General features: G+C 36.9%; 1 protein-coding gene across 1 annotated transcript; it reads left to right on the forward strand.

Moving 5' to 3' along the window:
• The first annotated feature begins 277 nt into the window (after positions 1-277).
• On the forward strand, positions 278-14,723 carry PDIL1-1 (PDI-like 1-1). Its single transcript, XM_010270672.3, has 11 exons — positions 278-609; positions 1,641-1,671; positions 1,810-2,097; positions 2,197-2,385; positions 2,508-2,633; positions 3,120-3,257; positions 3,348-3,467; positions 3,636-3,753; positions 8,862-8,974; positions 12,571-12,794; positions 14,460-14,723. Exons 1-10 carry the CDS (start codon positions 302-304, stop codon positions 12,787-12,789), a joined length of 1,650 nt encoding a protein of 549 aa, XP_010268974.2. The 5' UTR covers positions 278-301; the 3' UTR covers positions 12,790-12,794; positions 14,460-14,723.

Here is a 14,723-nt window from a genome sequence, read left to right on the forward strand (position 1 = left end):
CAGAATAACCGTGTGATAGGGAGCAATCAGGAGAATATCTGCACCACAGATTCTGTTGGTTCAGGTAGATGACCACGAAAGCTCCATCAACATCAATAGCAAGATCTCACCATACTCAACTAGTGGGCCCCATCTTTCCTTAAACGTCGATAAAAATCGAATATAGACCCGAATTGCAAAATGAGATGAATCTTTAACCGTCGATTCGATTTTTAATAAAAAGACAAAGCAATGAACGGTAGATGATGAAAGCAATACTGGATTGTCATGCACTAGTCCTATTATTTTGAGAGCGAATTTAATGGATCTGATTTCTCGGGGCCCACCTCTGCACGTTCCTCTTCTCTCTCTCTCTCTCTCTCTCTTTCTCTCTCCCCCCGTGAAATATCAGAATAGCACTAAGCAACTCTGGTCTCCGGCCATGGCGACTAGGGTTTCGATCTGCTTCTGCTTCTGCGCTTTTGCTCTGCTCATTTCTTCTCTCACTTTGGTTTCGGCCTCAGATGGTGAAGGTCAGTCTAAGGAGTTCGTTTTGACACTCGATCACTCCAACTTCTCTGAGACTGTCAGCAAGAACAACTTCATAGTTGTCGAATTCTACGCTCCATGGTATAGATTCCTGTTACTTAGTTTTGAATTTATGATTCAATTGTTGTTGAAGTTTAGTTGTTTCTTGAATTCCCTGTAATGTGTCAGATCGATCTTCCTCTTTGTATGACGAATGCGGTTGTGCTTCTGTACTTCTTCAGTTTGTTTTTTTATGTTTTTGTTCTTAGTCGTTGTTTTATGTGTAATATTATGGAAATTATGAAGTTTTTTGGATGATACTAGTTGATTTATTTAGCATGAGCTTGCAAAATGGAGTATTGGGCTGATTTTTTTTTTTTTTTAAATTTATATTGTTCTTTGCATGAAATGATGCGTATACCTCAAGCTCTAGATTTGTTGATGAGGCTGATAAGAAGATAGTGACGTTCTGATCTAGGGCTTCAATTTGGAGAAAACACGAGTTTGTTTGAATGTTAGGGTTATGAAAGAAATGCCAGAATGAAGATCTTTGGATTCCTGCTTTCTTCATGAGATCACCAACATCTACACATTCGTATTATTTTGAATTCCTTAAACGTATCTTTTAGAATTCCGTATCATGTGCCTATGTCTGTATGCCCTTAAGCATGCTTAACACTTGTTTGATGAAACAAAATGCTAGGTCAAAACTGAAAATAAAAGAGGAAAAAGAAAAAAATTAGTAGCTTTTTGTGTGAAGCTACATGGCATTTCTCTTTTGACCCGCAATTTAAAATTTTTACAAACAACTCCATGACGGTTCTTTATTTATTTATTTATTTTTTGATAAGTAAAATGCCAACGGCAAGACTTGAACTCTTGACCTATTATTTCTATGTAATGTCTTATTACCACTGATCCATTCTTTATTTGTATGATGGTTCTTTATTTGCCTGACTCATCTATTTTCTGATTAATCATTCATGACTTCATATAAGAATTTTATCTTATGGATGTGTTAATTTTAGTTTTAAGCCTGCAGAAAAATAAAATTTCATTGCCTGAAATTGTTAACTATGATTTTGTTCTTTGTTTTTGATATGTTTCTTTAATCTTCTTTGTCACTTTGACAGGTGTGGGCATTGTAAGAATCTTGCTCCAGAGGTACTCAAATTTCTAGTCTCAGATGGCAAATGCTGATATTTTCCCTCTCTTGCTTTGGCTACTTTTAGTTTTACACAACAACTATATAATTCATTTTCTGACAGGTTATTTCAACTTAAAATATTTTTTTATTGACAGTATGAGAAAGCTGCCTCAATTTTGAGTAGCCATGACCCTCCAGTTGTTCTTGCAAAGGTTGATGCCAGTGATGAAGCAAACAGAAAACTTGCAACTGAGTTTGAGGTTAAGGGTTTCCCAACACTTAAGATTCTAAGAAATGGTGGAAAGATTGTTCAAGAATACAAAGGTCCTAGGGAGGCTGATGGTATAGTTGAATATCTGAAGAAGCAAGCTGGTCCAGCATCAGCTGAAATAAAATCTGTAGAAGATGCCAATAATCTAATTGATGACAAAAAGATCTTTGTTGTAAGTTTTTCAATTATTGAAGTTTCCCTTTTCTGTTCCATTTCTTCATGGAAAAAGGGAAAGGTAAATCCAGACTAACATTTCTAAATATTCATATAGGTTGGGGTTTTCTCAGAATTTTCCGGGGAGGAATTTGAGAACTTTACAGCATTAGCTGAGAAATTGCGTTCTGATTATGATTTTGGTCACACTTTGGATGCTAAGCTTCTTCCAAGAGGGGAATCAACTGTCAGTGGGCCCACATTGAGGTTGTTCAAGCCATTTGATGAATTTGTTGTTGATTCCCAGGTACTTATAAGACCTTCATTTCCTCTCTCTCTCTCTCTTTTTTTTTTATTTTTCAATTTTTTAATACTTCTTGCTCTTGCCATTTTGTTAATTCTACCTTCGTGGATATTATTTACTTGCAGAACTTTAATGTGGATGCTCTGGAGAAGTTTGTTGAAGATTCTAGCATGCCTATTGTTACAGTTTTCAACAAAGACCCTAGTAACCACCCATATGTTATAAAATTCTTTAATGGTCCTGATGCCAAGGTAGTACCTTCTTTCTTGTCTGTGTTAACAGGATTATCAGATTTCTATAAAAAAAAATATACAGGTTATTGGATTGGTGAATTTGTTATTATCTGTCATAAAAATGATTTAGTTCATGTAGATGTACAATTAAAACCTGCAGTACTTAGCCCAATCTTCTAGAACTTAAGAGAGGACAAACCTAGTTGTGGGAGGGGGATGTTTTATCAAGCTGCTTGGAGTTGAAGTGGTGGTCAATTCTGGGCATCTTCTAATTTGCATGTTAAATAACTAATATCTCAAAAATTTTAATAAGTATGGACAGTGAAACAGGTATATTCATCTGTTTATTCTATTCATTTTTTTGCTTCCACTTTATTTGCTATATTTGTCTCCAACAATTAGGTGGAAATAGTACTTGCTGTAACATTTAAGTTGCATCTTTTCTCACATTGAACAATTTGTTCATGGAATGACCCATCTATTTCACAATTTTGGAATTGGTAGGCCATGCTATTTTTGAACTTCACAAGTGAGCTTGTTGAATCTTTCAAATCAAAATATCATGATGTTGCTACACATTACAAAGGAAAGGGTATTCGTTTTCTCCTGGGTGACATTGAGGCCAGTCAAGGTGCTTTCCAGGTAGTTAATATCTTTTAATCAGCATAATCATCTTTGTTTATTTCACTCGTATTAATTACATCTCAAATCTTCTATTGTTTGGATGGACAGTATTTTGGCCTTAAAGATGATCAAGTGCCCCTCATCATCATACAGAACAGCGATGGCACAAAATACCTGAAGCCAAATTTGGAGCCTGATCACATTGCATCTTGGTTGGAGGAATATATGGTGATTCATCTACTTCTTTCATTACTTCCATGGTTACTTTTGTGATTATAACATGATGAAGTTTAGAAATAGATTAGATGACTACCCTTCTAATCTGAAGGTCTTTATACTAGATATGTTCTTTTTGGTTTTAATCATGACTTGAATGATTTTCCCTTTTGGTTGCAGGATGGAAACTTAAATCCATTCAGAAAGTCAGAACCTATTCCTGAAGTTAACAATGAACCTGTGAAGGTTGTTGTTGCTGACAGCCTCGAGGATGTTGTCTTCAACTCTGGACAAAATGGTATTTGATTATACAATTTTTCTTTTTGTATTATTTAGTATGATGGTCTTCTTTCTAATGGGTTATTATGATTAATTGTAACAATGAAAATGAATGAACAAAAACAATTATTGATTTTTTCCTTGTTCCATATCCACTTGGAGTTGAAGTTACATCCAACTAATGGTATCACTTAAATGTCTTGCAAAGTACAAGCAGAACATTACTTTATTCTTTGATATACATCAATTAGGTGCAATATTACCAGTCTGAAAGGAGAAAAAGACATTGATACACATGCAAAGTGTAAACAGAACATTGTTATTATAAAGTGTAAACAGAACGTTGATACAAAAAGGCACATGAAAATGTTCCTTGGTGGTTATGTTGAAGGAACTTGTTTCCATGTATGTGTTGTTAATGCTTCTAGTTCTAGCCTTATGCATTATTTTAGTCACGTTCCAAGGAAGCAAATAGTTACGTTTCGGTGGGTCACCCAATTTGGAGTATCGGACTGTATCGGATCTTTGAACCTTGATAACATCATTATACTGTCTTGTTCTACATCCATTACATTTTGTATATCATTCCAAGTATGGTAACCTACATGCAATCATTTTAGTTTAGATGTGGAATTCTAGATATGTTGGATTATGATGGTCTTCACTGGTTTGCATCTTTGGGGATTAATGAACTGTCTAGAGACTTATGGTTTAAGCTTGATTATTGTATCTAAAGACTTCTTTGCTATGGATACCTTTGGAGTTGACCTTTGGTTTCTACTTAGCATAGGGTATTTGTTAATTGATTACCCTGCCAGAGGTAGATGGTATGGCCAAAGGGCAATTTGGTCTTCTTGGTATAATTCCTGTAATACAATGGCCTGCATAGTTTCTTGGATCTTGGAGAAATAGACTATACTTTGGTGGCTGACAATTTATATTAGGGAACTTGAGGCAATGAGAAGTAACTAGTGAATTAACTCCCTTGTGTCAAGTGAGCGACCCCCTTAGCCAGCAATTAAAAACATAATTTATACTTCTAAGTATGTGAGCATATTAGTGTTAGTGGAAATTCTTTTAGTATAATTTCTCACATAACATAATTCACCCAATTAGACTAATAACTAGGTTTTTTGTTATTTGGGTAAGCCCCATTCGGGAAATCACGTAGATATTTCCTTAATTACATCTCTGCTAGGGGCAGAGAAAACCTTTTGATTATGATTCAGAAGTACCAATGAATAGAGACTAAACTAAGTATCATTTTTCTATAGAATTTTCCTTTGTTTGAGAGAAAATTCTGGTATATATTCCCTCTTTGTTTGAGAGAAAACCAGCATATAAAGAAACAAACATTGTATGCATAACAAGTAAATAGGTATCATAAAAAGCATGTTTCATCAATAAGGCTACAAATGGCATTTAAATTGTGGTTGTGTGCATTATCATGCTATGAGGAACTATAATCAGCCAAGTTTCATGAACAAGGCTGTAGATGGTTTTTCCCCTCACACATAGGTTAATAGGTTGTAAGGAGCCATAATTAGCCAAGTTCTATCAACAAGGCTGTAGATGGTTGTCTCCTTACATGTATTTCAATATGAAACAAGGGAGAAAACAAAAATAAAAGGAAAGAAAGAAAGAAGTGAGAGGAATAGATAGAATATGGTCTTCCATCTCATGTGGGAAGCACAAGGAGTATCATATTGAAGAGGTGTAGGAAGAAAACCAGATTCCCTACCTTTCTTCCTTTTTCTTTTATGCTCTCCACACCAATCTTCTTCTTTTTTCTCTTCCCACTTGCTTCTTAATGCTAGAAATCCTGCAAATAAATTAGTAATAGCCAACAAAAAGGCATTAGCCCCTTCTCCTTGTAGGAGAGGGTTTATATAGAGGAGGGAGTGAAAGAATGGTAGGATCCATCTAATGGACACCATAAAGGTTGCGGAATGGGTGGGGCGAATTTCAAAAATTTCCTACCTTCTCCCAACTGGGAATCATATTCCCTGAATTTAGAATACAATATTCAAGGATCTACTTGAACCCTAATCAAACCAGATCTGTACCAAAAGATAAATGGGAGGATTATACCTGATCCGGAGAAGCAATATCTCCCAAAGTTGGTGTTCACGCCCAAAGAATGCTCCAAGATCTGTCCCTGCTGAAGATGACACAGCTGTGGATGGAACAGAACCAGCAGGGTGCGTCCTACACACTGGATCCTTCACAAGAATCCCCTGGATGTACTAAACACTGAATTCTTTCAGTCTTTCTTGCAAGACTGATGTCAAGAACTGGTTTCTTGACTTTCTTTTCTGCAAAGATCAAATCTTGCAACAATGCAGATGGCGGCGGCAGGAGGAGATTTCCAGAAACGAAAAGGCTGAACTGTTTTCTTTTCTGGAGAGAATGAGATCTAATCTCAATTCGCAGGAACCTTTCTTGCTTACCAGAACCTCTTGGATCGAAATCTGATTTCCCTCTCTTGGTTCATTCGAAAATCTCCTCTCTTTTCTTCTTGATTAAGAAATCTCCTAATTAGGAGTTATCCCAATCCAAATCAGTATTTGGATAGGGGATAATCTTAATCCCTTTCCCAGATAGAGTTAGCTTACTCCTGATCTTATCAGGAGGTTACCAGATTCAAATCTGATTTGAATTTGGTCTCCAAGAGTGGATAAGGCTAAGAGCCCAATCCTTTTTGCTAACTTCAATCTCAAATTCGCCCCATTGATGGGTGATCATATCAGCCCACTTCGAAATGGGCTTTTGGCCCATTAAGTATTCAGTGTTTAATTAGTTTCCAATCTGCTGCCCAGTTGGGCTTCTTTGTATGGCGTGGGACCCAAGCATTGATCTACACACCAACCACATGGGTTCGGCCCAGCCTTTAATACAAGGCCCAGCCAAATTCACTGAAAATCTCAATGAACCCCTTGAGTCCATCGTATGAACCCTATGGGCCCAACACTTACATTAAGTGGTCCCTGGTTCAAGCCATCTTATAAAAACCCAGGGACTGTGGGCAGGTGCAAGATTAGCCCATCAGGTATTATCCTAAATGGTCTTACACTTAACCTCTCAGCCCTTAATGATCAAGCACTGCCCGACAAGAGAGGACCTCTCCCTCGGCTGCAAGGAACAGTGCCGCACTCTCCTCTCACATGGATCCCGGGAATTAAAACCATTTGCAAACATTTTGAAACCGTACATATATATGTAAATATATTAATTTTGCAAAAACAAAATTCCAACGATTGAAATCAACTGCCGGCAGTTTGGTTTCCATCAGAGAGAGTGCATTCCCGATCATTACCCTTTGTCCGACAAAGTGGCTGATTCTGTCACTATGACCACCCACTCAGATGAATTCTCAAACTGCCCCAACATACCCAGGTTTTGATCCCCACTAAGGATCTCACTGATTGGCATATCAAAGGCAGCCTGATCCAGCACCTAGTGAAGTGTCATAATCGAGTCTAGGGGTCAGGTGTAACTTTCCAGTTTTGCCCATCTATCTCCAAGGTCCAGGGCAAGACTGGAAATCTGGTCCGGTTCAAGGATTCAAGTAATCCCATGCTGTATGTGCCTCGGGTCTTACCCTGATGGCTGAGACAGGCCATCCCAACACTTGGTGGCACACCAGTATCAGCCTTGGCAGGATAAATCTCCCCAGACTTATCCAACGGCTGTGAACATTTAAAACTAACACGAGTCTCTACAAATGTCCAGTTTTAGGGTTTTACACAGAATTAAACCAAACAACATGAATCAAACATGCACTTTATTTATTTCCACTAAATAACAAAAGTACATATTGAAGCTAAGGGCATACAAAACTGTCTAACAGGGAGGTGGTTAAGTAACTCCCCATTCCTCTCTTCTTAGAATGCCAAGTGTCACCCCACTTAAAATGGGTTAAGGAGGGAAAAGAAAACTCTTCCTTCCTAAGGTGACAAGTGTCCCCCACTTAAAGTGGTTAGAGGAGGGAAAATAATTCTCTCTCCCTTAGGGTGACATGTATCCCCCCACTTCAAGTGGTTAAAGGAGGGAAAATAAATCCTTCTCCCTAGGGTGACATGTGTCCCCCCATTTCAAGTGGTTAGAAGAGGGAAAATAACTTTCTCTCCCCTAGGGTGACATGTGTCCCCCCACTTCAAGTGGTTAGAAGAGGGAAAATAACTCTCTCCCCTAGGGTGACATGTGTTTCCCCACTTAAAGTGGTTAAAGGAGGGAAAATAGTCCTCTTGTTAGAGTAGGAAAAGTGGCATCCCCTCATAAATAAGTGGGACACCTCACAAGAAATTAATCAAAATGGATTTATTCTTTTAGGGCATGCTATTCCATTAAATGGGCTCTACTGCAGGCCCATTAAATGCTTATTGTATTACAAATAAGCCCAAATAACTTGGGGCCTGTTGTTCACTAAATTAGACTGCAGGCCCCTTTCTTTATTAAAATGTTTAAGCCCACCAATAGGACTGACTGGGCTTATAAGAAAGCCCTTTTTTTTCTTTATTATTATTATTTTTTTTAAGCTATGTCTGGGAGTATCTTAATAACCTGCTCCTAGTCCAGCAAACTTAAGGACTTAACAATTAGATACACATCAATTACAGAAAGATCATTCAAAAGAAATGACTTACAAAATGTGGGTCAAACCATTTTGCCTATTTCTAAGGGTGGGATGCCTTTCTTTGCTGTCAGGTTGAAAGCTTTTGCTGTTCTTTAAACATGTCCTCCAAGTTTCTAAACCTTTCAACTGTGCCCTGAGCTATCAATTCAGTGACCTATATGGGCTCTCAGTGAACATAATTCTGTCTGGGTGACCATATTGTATTCTTTATTTTATATATATATATATATATATATATATATATATTTCATCTTTGTAAATTGATGAACACAAGAAAATCATTATATTTATTATGCAACTTCTTCTAAGTGGTAGTTTGATTACAAGTGCTGCTGGATGGTTAAGATGAAGTGGTGAACTGGTATAGAAAGGTTACCGATAGATGAGGAATTTAACCATGACATAAGAATTCAAAGGATTAGTTCCACTAGAGTTTCATTTTTTCTTGCTTCCTTAAATGAATTTGGCATGTTCTATTTTCTATTTTGCAGTTTTGCTTGAGTTCTATGCACCTTGGTGTGGACACTGCAAGAAACTGGCTCCAATCTTGGATGAAGTTGCTGTCTCATTTAAAAGTGATTCAGATGTCGTCATTGCAAAATTAGTAAGACCATTTTTCTGCATTGTTTTGCAATGTAAATGACATCTGTTTTTATTTCTGGCATTCCTGTTAGTAAATATTAGTAGTGCAATAAAGTAATTCATGTAGAAAAATTTTACCATAGGTCCATTACCCTGAAGAACATTATCTTGAACCTATAGTTGTGACCCTGGTATTCTAACTTCAAAGGAAAATTATCTTTTAGGCATCTATTCATTACGTTTGGCATTACTCTTCTTCAAAGTTTGTAATATTATTTGATTTCTAAATGTTAATTTTTCCTTTTATTTAACTGTTCTTATTATCTGACTGTGGAATATAAAGAGCAACTACTGCCTTGCTTTGCTAATACATCAGCAAACCCATTCGCAGTTCTTTTTACCCAATTAAACTTCACCTCCATATTTTGTGTCAAACACTTGAACCTTTTCTTTTCATTGTTAAAAGCCCAAAAATCTATTTCTTCCTTTTGCAGCCACTCCACTACCAGCTTTGAATCACCTTCTATAATCAGCTTTCGTATATTCATGTCCTTTGCCTTTTGCAGTCCCTTCGTGACGGACAACACCTTAGCCCTTAATGAATCACCTACTCCAATTGGGCCCAAAAATAGGCCAACAATTCTGCCTTCATTGTCTCTATACACCTCTGCAATTCCCGAGGGGCCTGGATTACCTGTACTGCTCCCATCAAAGTTTAACTTTATATAATCATTTAGCAGTGGAGACCAAATAGGGCTTGTAGTGGATTTATGGTACTCAGAATTGGCCACTCTATCACTCTCACCATTATTGTTTCTTTGACAGCCTCTCTAGTTCTTTCCTTGCCTGAAAACAGTCTTGCATTCCTTTTCTCCCAAATGGTCCAGCAAACTGCCACCCTCACACTTCTCCATAATACTCTTCCTCTTTTCGTTGGCCACCTAAAGAAATTAGAAGCAAACAAGATCTGCACATTTGTCGGAGGAATCCACCTGCACCCAAACAATGATAAAAACCACAAACACCTTCTTTCAACCAGGAAAAGTACCTTTGTCACATGCACCCCCTGACATTTTTTGAATTCTTCATCCTTTTTGGGTTAACTGAAATCTTACTGCTTACCTCTCCTGGGTCAACATCCTCCAAGTCTTTGCCCAGTTTTCCATTTACAACTTCAACGAGGTTACCTGGGTCAACATCCTCCAAGTCAGAAAGACAAATCAGGAAGATCAACTAACTACTAACTATATTAAAAAAAGGCCCTCTCAAGCAATCCCTAATTTGGCTAGCCAATCAGCCAAAAAACTTAAAATCTTAGGAATCCCTCTGATCCAAGTGGACAGAAAAGTAAGGTGCTCTCTAATTTTACTCTACCTGTTACTGTTTGAAGAATATCCCTCAATTAATAAAGAATTAGAAGGGAGGTGTAGTACTGGGAAGGAGTCATCTGTTCTGGGCTCAGTTGTAATAGCTAAATTTTACTATGGAGGTTTAAGAAAGCTTACATCTCCTGTTCTTGTAATGTTTCCATATTTCAATGAAATTTTGTTATTGTGTTATGGGCCCGGGAATAGGATCGCGTCATGGGTCGGTCCACGGGGAAAAGCTCCTGTTTTCCCTTGTTCCTCCCCTTCCTAGCTGAACCTATCTTGGCGTCCTAGAGGGTGATTTGTCCAAGAGATCACCGAACTCTCCTTTTACTCTCTTTCTTGACTGGAAATTTGATATCTTTATTCAATAATTTCAGCTCCTTAAATAGGAGGTTACAAGAGGTAAGAGTCCTCCTTATAGGAAGACTCCTTGATAACTAAACTGCTTACAGATAAGATAGATAAGACTCCTAGATAAGACTAACTAAACTGCTTATAGATAAGATAGATAAGACTCCTAGATAAAACTAACTAAACTGCTTACAGATAAGATAAGAGTAAGAAAGCAGATAAGATAAGGATAAGGTAAGATGAACTGTGGCTAGCTAGATAATCTGATGAGGGTCCCACGTTACTGCTGCTGCCAGCGGAGGTACTTCTTCCCCATGAATGCGTTCATAGCATATTGATAAAACAAAAATGTGTTTGTGGTGCTAGCCCGTCCAATAAATTCAAGAGAGTGTATAAGAGAAAGAAGGGAAACTAAAGGTAAAGTGGGGGGGGGGGGTCTGGTGATCTTCAGTCTTATCAGATTCAAGATTTTTGTCTGAAGGAGTCTGGAGGTGTTCTTGATAGCCAAGATAACATTACTTGTCAAGCTTCCAATCAAATAGGGAGGATGGCTCTGAAGCTAGGGTGGGGACCATGGAAAATCCTGCTCAGGCCCTTGGGGTGAGAAAGTACAGAACAAAACCTGTTGGAGACCTTGAAGATAGATGGTTTGTGCAGGAGAGGGAAGTGGAAGTGGACAAAACTTATGTTGTTCAAAGAAGGCTATACTTGGAAGAGGCAGTTAATAAGGAGGTGGAGGTGAGTAAAATCTTGAGGATATGTCTCCTATGGGGTGAGGAGTTTGCAAGAAGAATCTATAGAGAAGCTGAAGAAAATGGCTGCAAATTTTGGAGGAAGAAAGTTTTGGAGGTTGGAGAGCGAGGTGGTGGGAGCTGAAGATTTTTCCTTTTGTTCTTCGATGTGTAGGGGGGTTTGTGTTTTTGTTCTATAAGGTTGCTTTCATGGTGGTTTTTTCTTTATCTTTGGGGTGATTTCTTATCACCTTTGTTTGTATTCCTTCTTTTATTCTAATGGATTTTATTTTTTGTTTATCCTAAAAAGAATTAAGACAAAAGTCATAGTAACCTTTCTTAAAAAAGTATTAAAGAAACAACAGGGATGGAAATGATGGATGGTAAAAGAAACATGGAATGTAAAGGCTGCTTGTTTCCTTTCTCATTATTAGTGTTGCTATTGCCATTACCATATAAGCCTGATGCCATTCTTGTTGCCTTTTCTGGGTTTGGTTTGGGTCAAAATATCAAATTGATTCAAAGGCCATGTTTAGTTGCTGTTTGGGTGTCATTTAGGGGTCAATTTTAGTTGTCATTGCTAGGTTATATTGGTTAGAACCTAGTACAAAGCAGGGAATAGCTAACCTCTTGGTCCATAAAACATTTCCTAATGCTTAGTTTGGAAGGAGTACAAATGCAAATATGTAGAGTTCAATACCTTATATTTTGTATTATTTTGTATGTATTTGCATTTGTACTCTTTCCAAACTGAGCCTAAATGGTAATTTGGTAGTTGTTTCTATTTCTTCTTTATTGGTTACTGATTTTGAACAATCCTTTGTGAATTTAATAAATTGCTTTTCATTTCAAAAAAAGAATGCTTTCAGAAGTACAATGAGAATTACGGTCCATTCAATGACAGTAGAAAATATGAAAGTAACAACTTTTTCCAAGCAAATTTAAAGAAAATATAATTTATATATCACTCTTTTTCTACTTGTGTTATTCTCAACTTCTTTTTATTCCTTGTTACTTGAGATTATCTTAAGTCTCACATTGAAGGTTGTCTATATCAATGCATTTTGAACATGTTGTAAAGCTTGTTTTGTATTCTGTCCATTTTCTTATTGATAATTAAAAATTTCTCTCCTTATAAATTTCAATTCTTGTGTTTTTATTTCTAGGATGCAACTGCAAATGATTTCCCACATGAAACTTTTGATGTTAAGGGTTACCCAACTCTGTACTTTAGATCAGCAAGTGGCAACCTGTTACAGTATGATGGTGATAGGACAAAGGAGGACATCATAGATTTCATTCAGAAGAATCGGGATGAAACTGTCCAGCCAGATTCTGTCCAGCAGGAAACTCTCCAACAAGACTCAGTAAAAGATGAGCTATGATGAAGGTACTAATTGAACCATGTATATTGTTAATCAAGTAATTTTTATTGCTGAAATATTGATCAAAAAATTTTTTATTGCTAAAATGTGGCTATGAGGCAGTGCCATAAAGGGGTATTAATTGGACTGGATTTGGTCCAATCCAATCCAGTCCAATGTAAGCCCATTAAAAATGGACCAGGTCCAATCCAATTCATTCCAATGAATAGTTTGGGCCATTTTGAACCAGTCCAATTTAATGTCTGGACCGTCCAATCTGTTCAAATTTGTTAGTTTAGATTAATTCTAACCCAAACCTGGTTCATTGACACGTATATTCTTATCTTCTATTAATGGACCAGATATTGGCTCAATCCAACCCAATCCAATCCAATATAAATTTATTATGGATGGACCAGGTCCAATCCAGTCCAATAAATACTTTGGACCATTAAGTCTGGATTGATCCAATTCAATGTCTTGTTGGTCCATCCAATCCGTCCAAATTGATTTTGGTTTGGATGGGGTCCAATCCAAAACGAGTCCATTGACACCCCTAGCCATAATGCAACTAGTTCTCTGTAAACAGTTTTTGTAATAGCAATTTTTTTTGGGATATGGTAGATAGGGATATCACACATATCTTGAAATGTATCACATGTATACAGATATAAGGCATTTCATGCAATGCTTTTAGTTTTTACTTTGAATCTGATTTTTTTTTTTTCAATACTTGTATTCCTAACCTGCCTGCTGCCATTCATGGAATTTCTTATTGTATGATATCAATGCCATTTTGATTATTAACTAAAAAAATGCCATTTTGACAAGGCATGGATGATGATGATGATGATGATATCAATACCATTTTGATATTAGAAATGCTTACAAGATATATGCTAGAAGTGTTCATGCAGATTTACTTAATTGTGTTGACAACGGGTATTCTAAATGTGTTCAGAAATTCAGATTTACTAGTAAGCTTTGGATATGACATTATTAGGAATACTATGGAATGATGGTTATACTAACGAAAAGACTAGACAAGTCTTGTTGGTTGTTGCTCTATGATCACATGTTTTTGTTTTCTTTTTTTATTGGTATGTAGGCATTCATCTAAATAAGCAAGACTGAGGTTAGGAGACAGACTTATTGTTATTCGAGCAGTCTTGCTTGTAGATCTGTTTCTCAGAAAAAGGTTTCTTGTTCAGCTTAAAGAAAGCCTGTAAATGTCTCCCATGCTAGTAGGAATATCAGTATGAACAAACTTGGATGTTTTATTGAAGTTTATTCTACTAAAAATGGTTAATGATTTGATTGCGAATGCTTGAGAACCAATGCCATCATGGTTGTGTACAAACAGTTCATGCACCTTGAATTGCTTGTTAGCATTGTTGGTAAGTTTGCAAAACTGATTGTAAATAATGATCAATGCTTACCACTATTGGTACCAAATGAAAAATTTTCATTACAAAAACTGCTTGATAAATACGACAAACGCGAATGGCATGTTAACTTCCAGAAACTTGATGTTCCTAACTGGCAAAATTTCATTCCTCGTAACATGATTACTGCCATACTATTCTCTGAAGCGAAGTTACTGTTATGGGGCTCAGTTTTCTTTTTATTTCTACCATTTGTTGCATTTTCTGTAATGAGGTGTTTTATTTTATTTTATTTTTTCTTTACAGGATGAGCTTCATTGAGAAGAGGGAGGATTCTAATGTGCACACCTTGGGAGTTGTCACCTTACAACAGTAAAGAGCAACCCGAAGAAATATAATCTCTTTTTAATTCTCCCATTTCCTAGAATATTTCCCTCAATAAGATAGAAAGTGAGGCTTGTCCTTTTTTTTGGTTGAGTTGTATTTCAGTTTCATTTCTTCAGAGTAGACAAGGGTTGCGGATGTAGTCACCATTTTGCTTTACTTGCGTGCGGTATTCTCTGAAGTTAA

This window comes from Nelumbo nucifera, chromosome 1, assembly GCF_055504915.1.
Source record: "Nelumbo nucifera cultivar China Antique chromosome 1, China Antique-T2T, whole genome shotgun sequence".
NCBI classification, from domain to species: domain Eukaryota; kingdom Viridiplantae; phylum Streptophyta; class Magnoliopsida; order Proteales; family Nelumbonaceae; genus Nelumbo; species Nelumbo nucifera.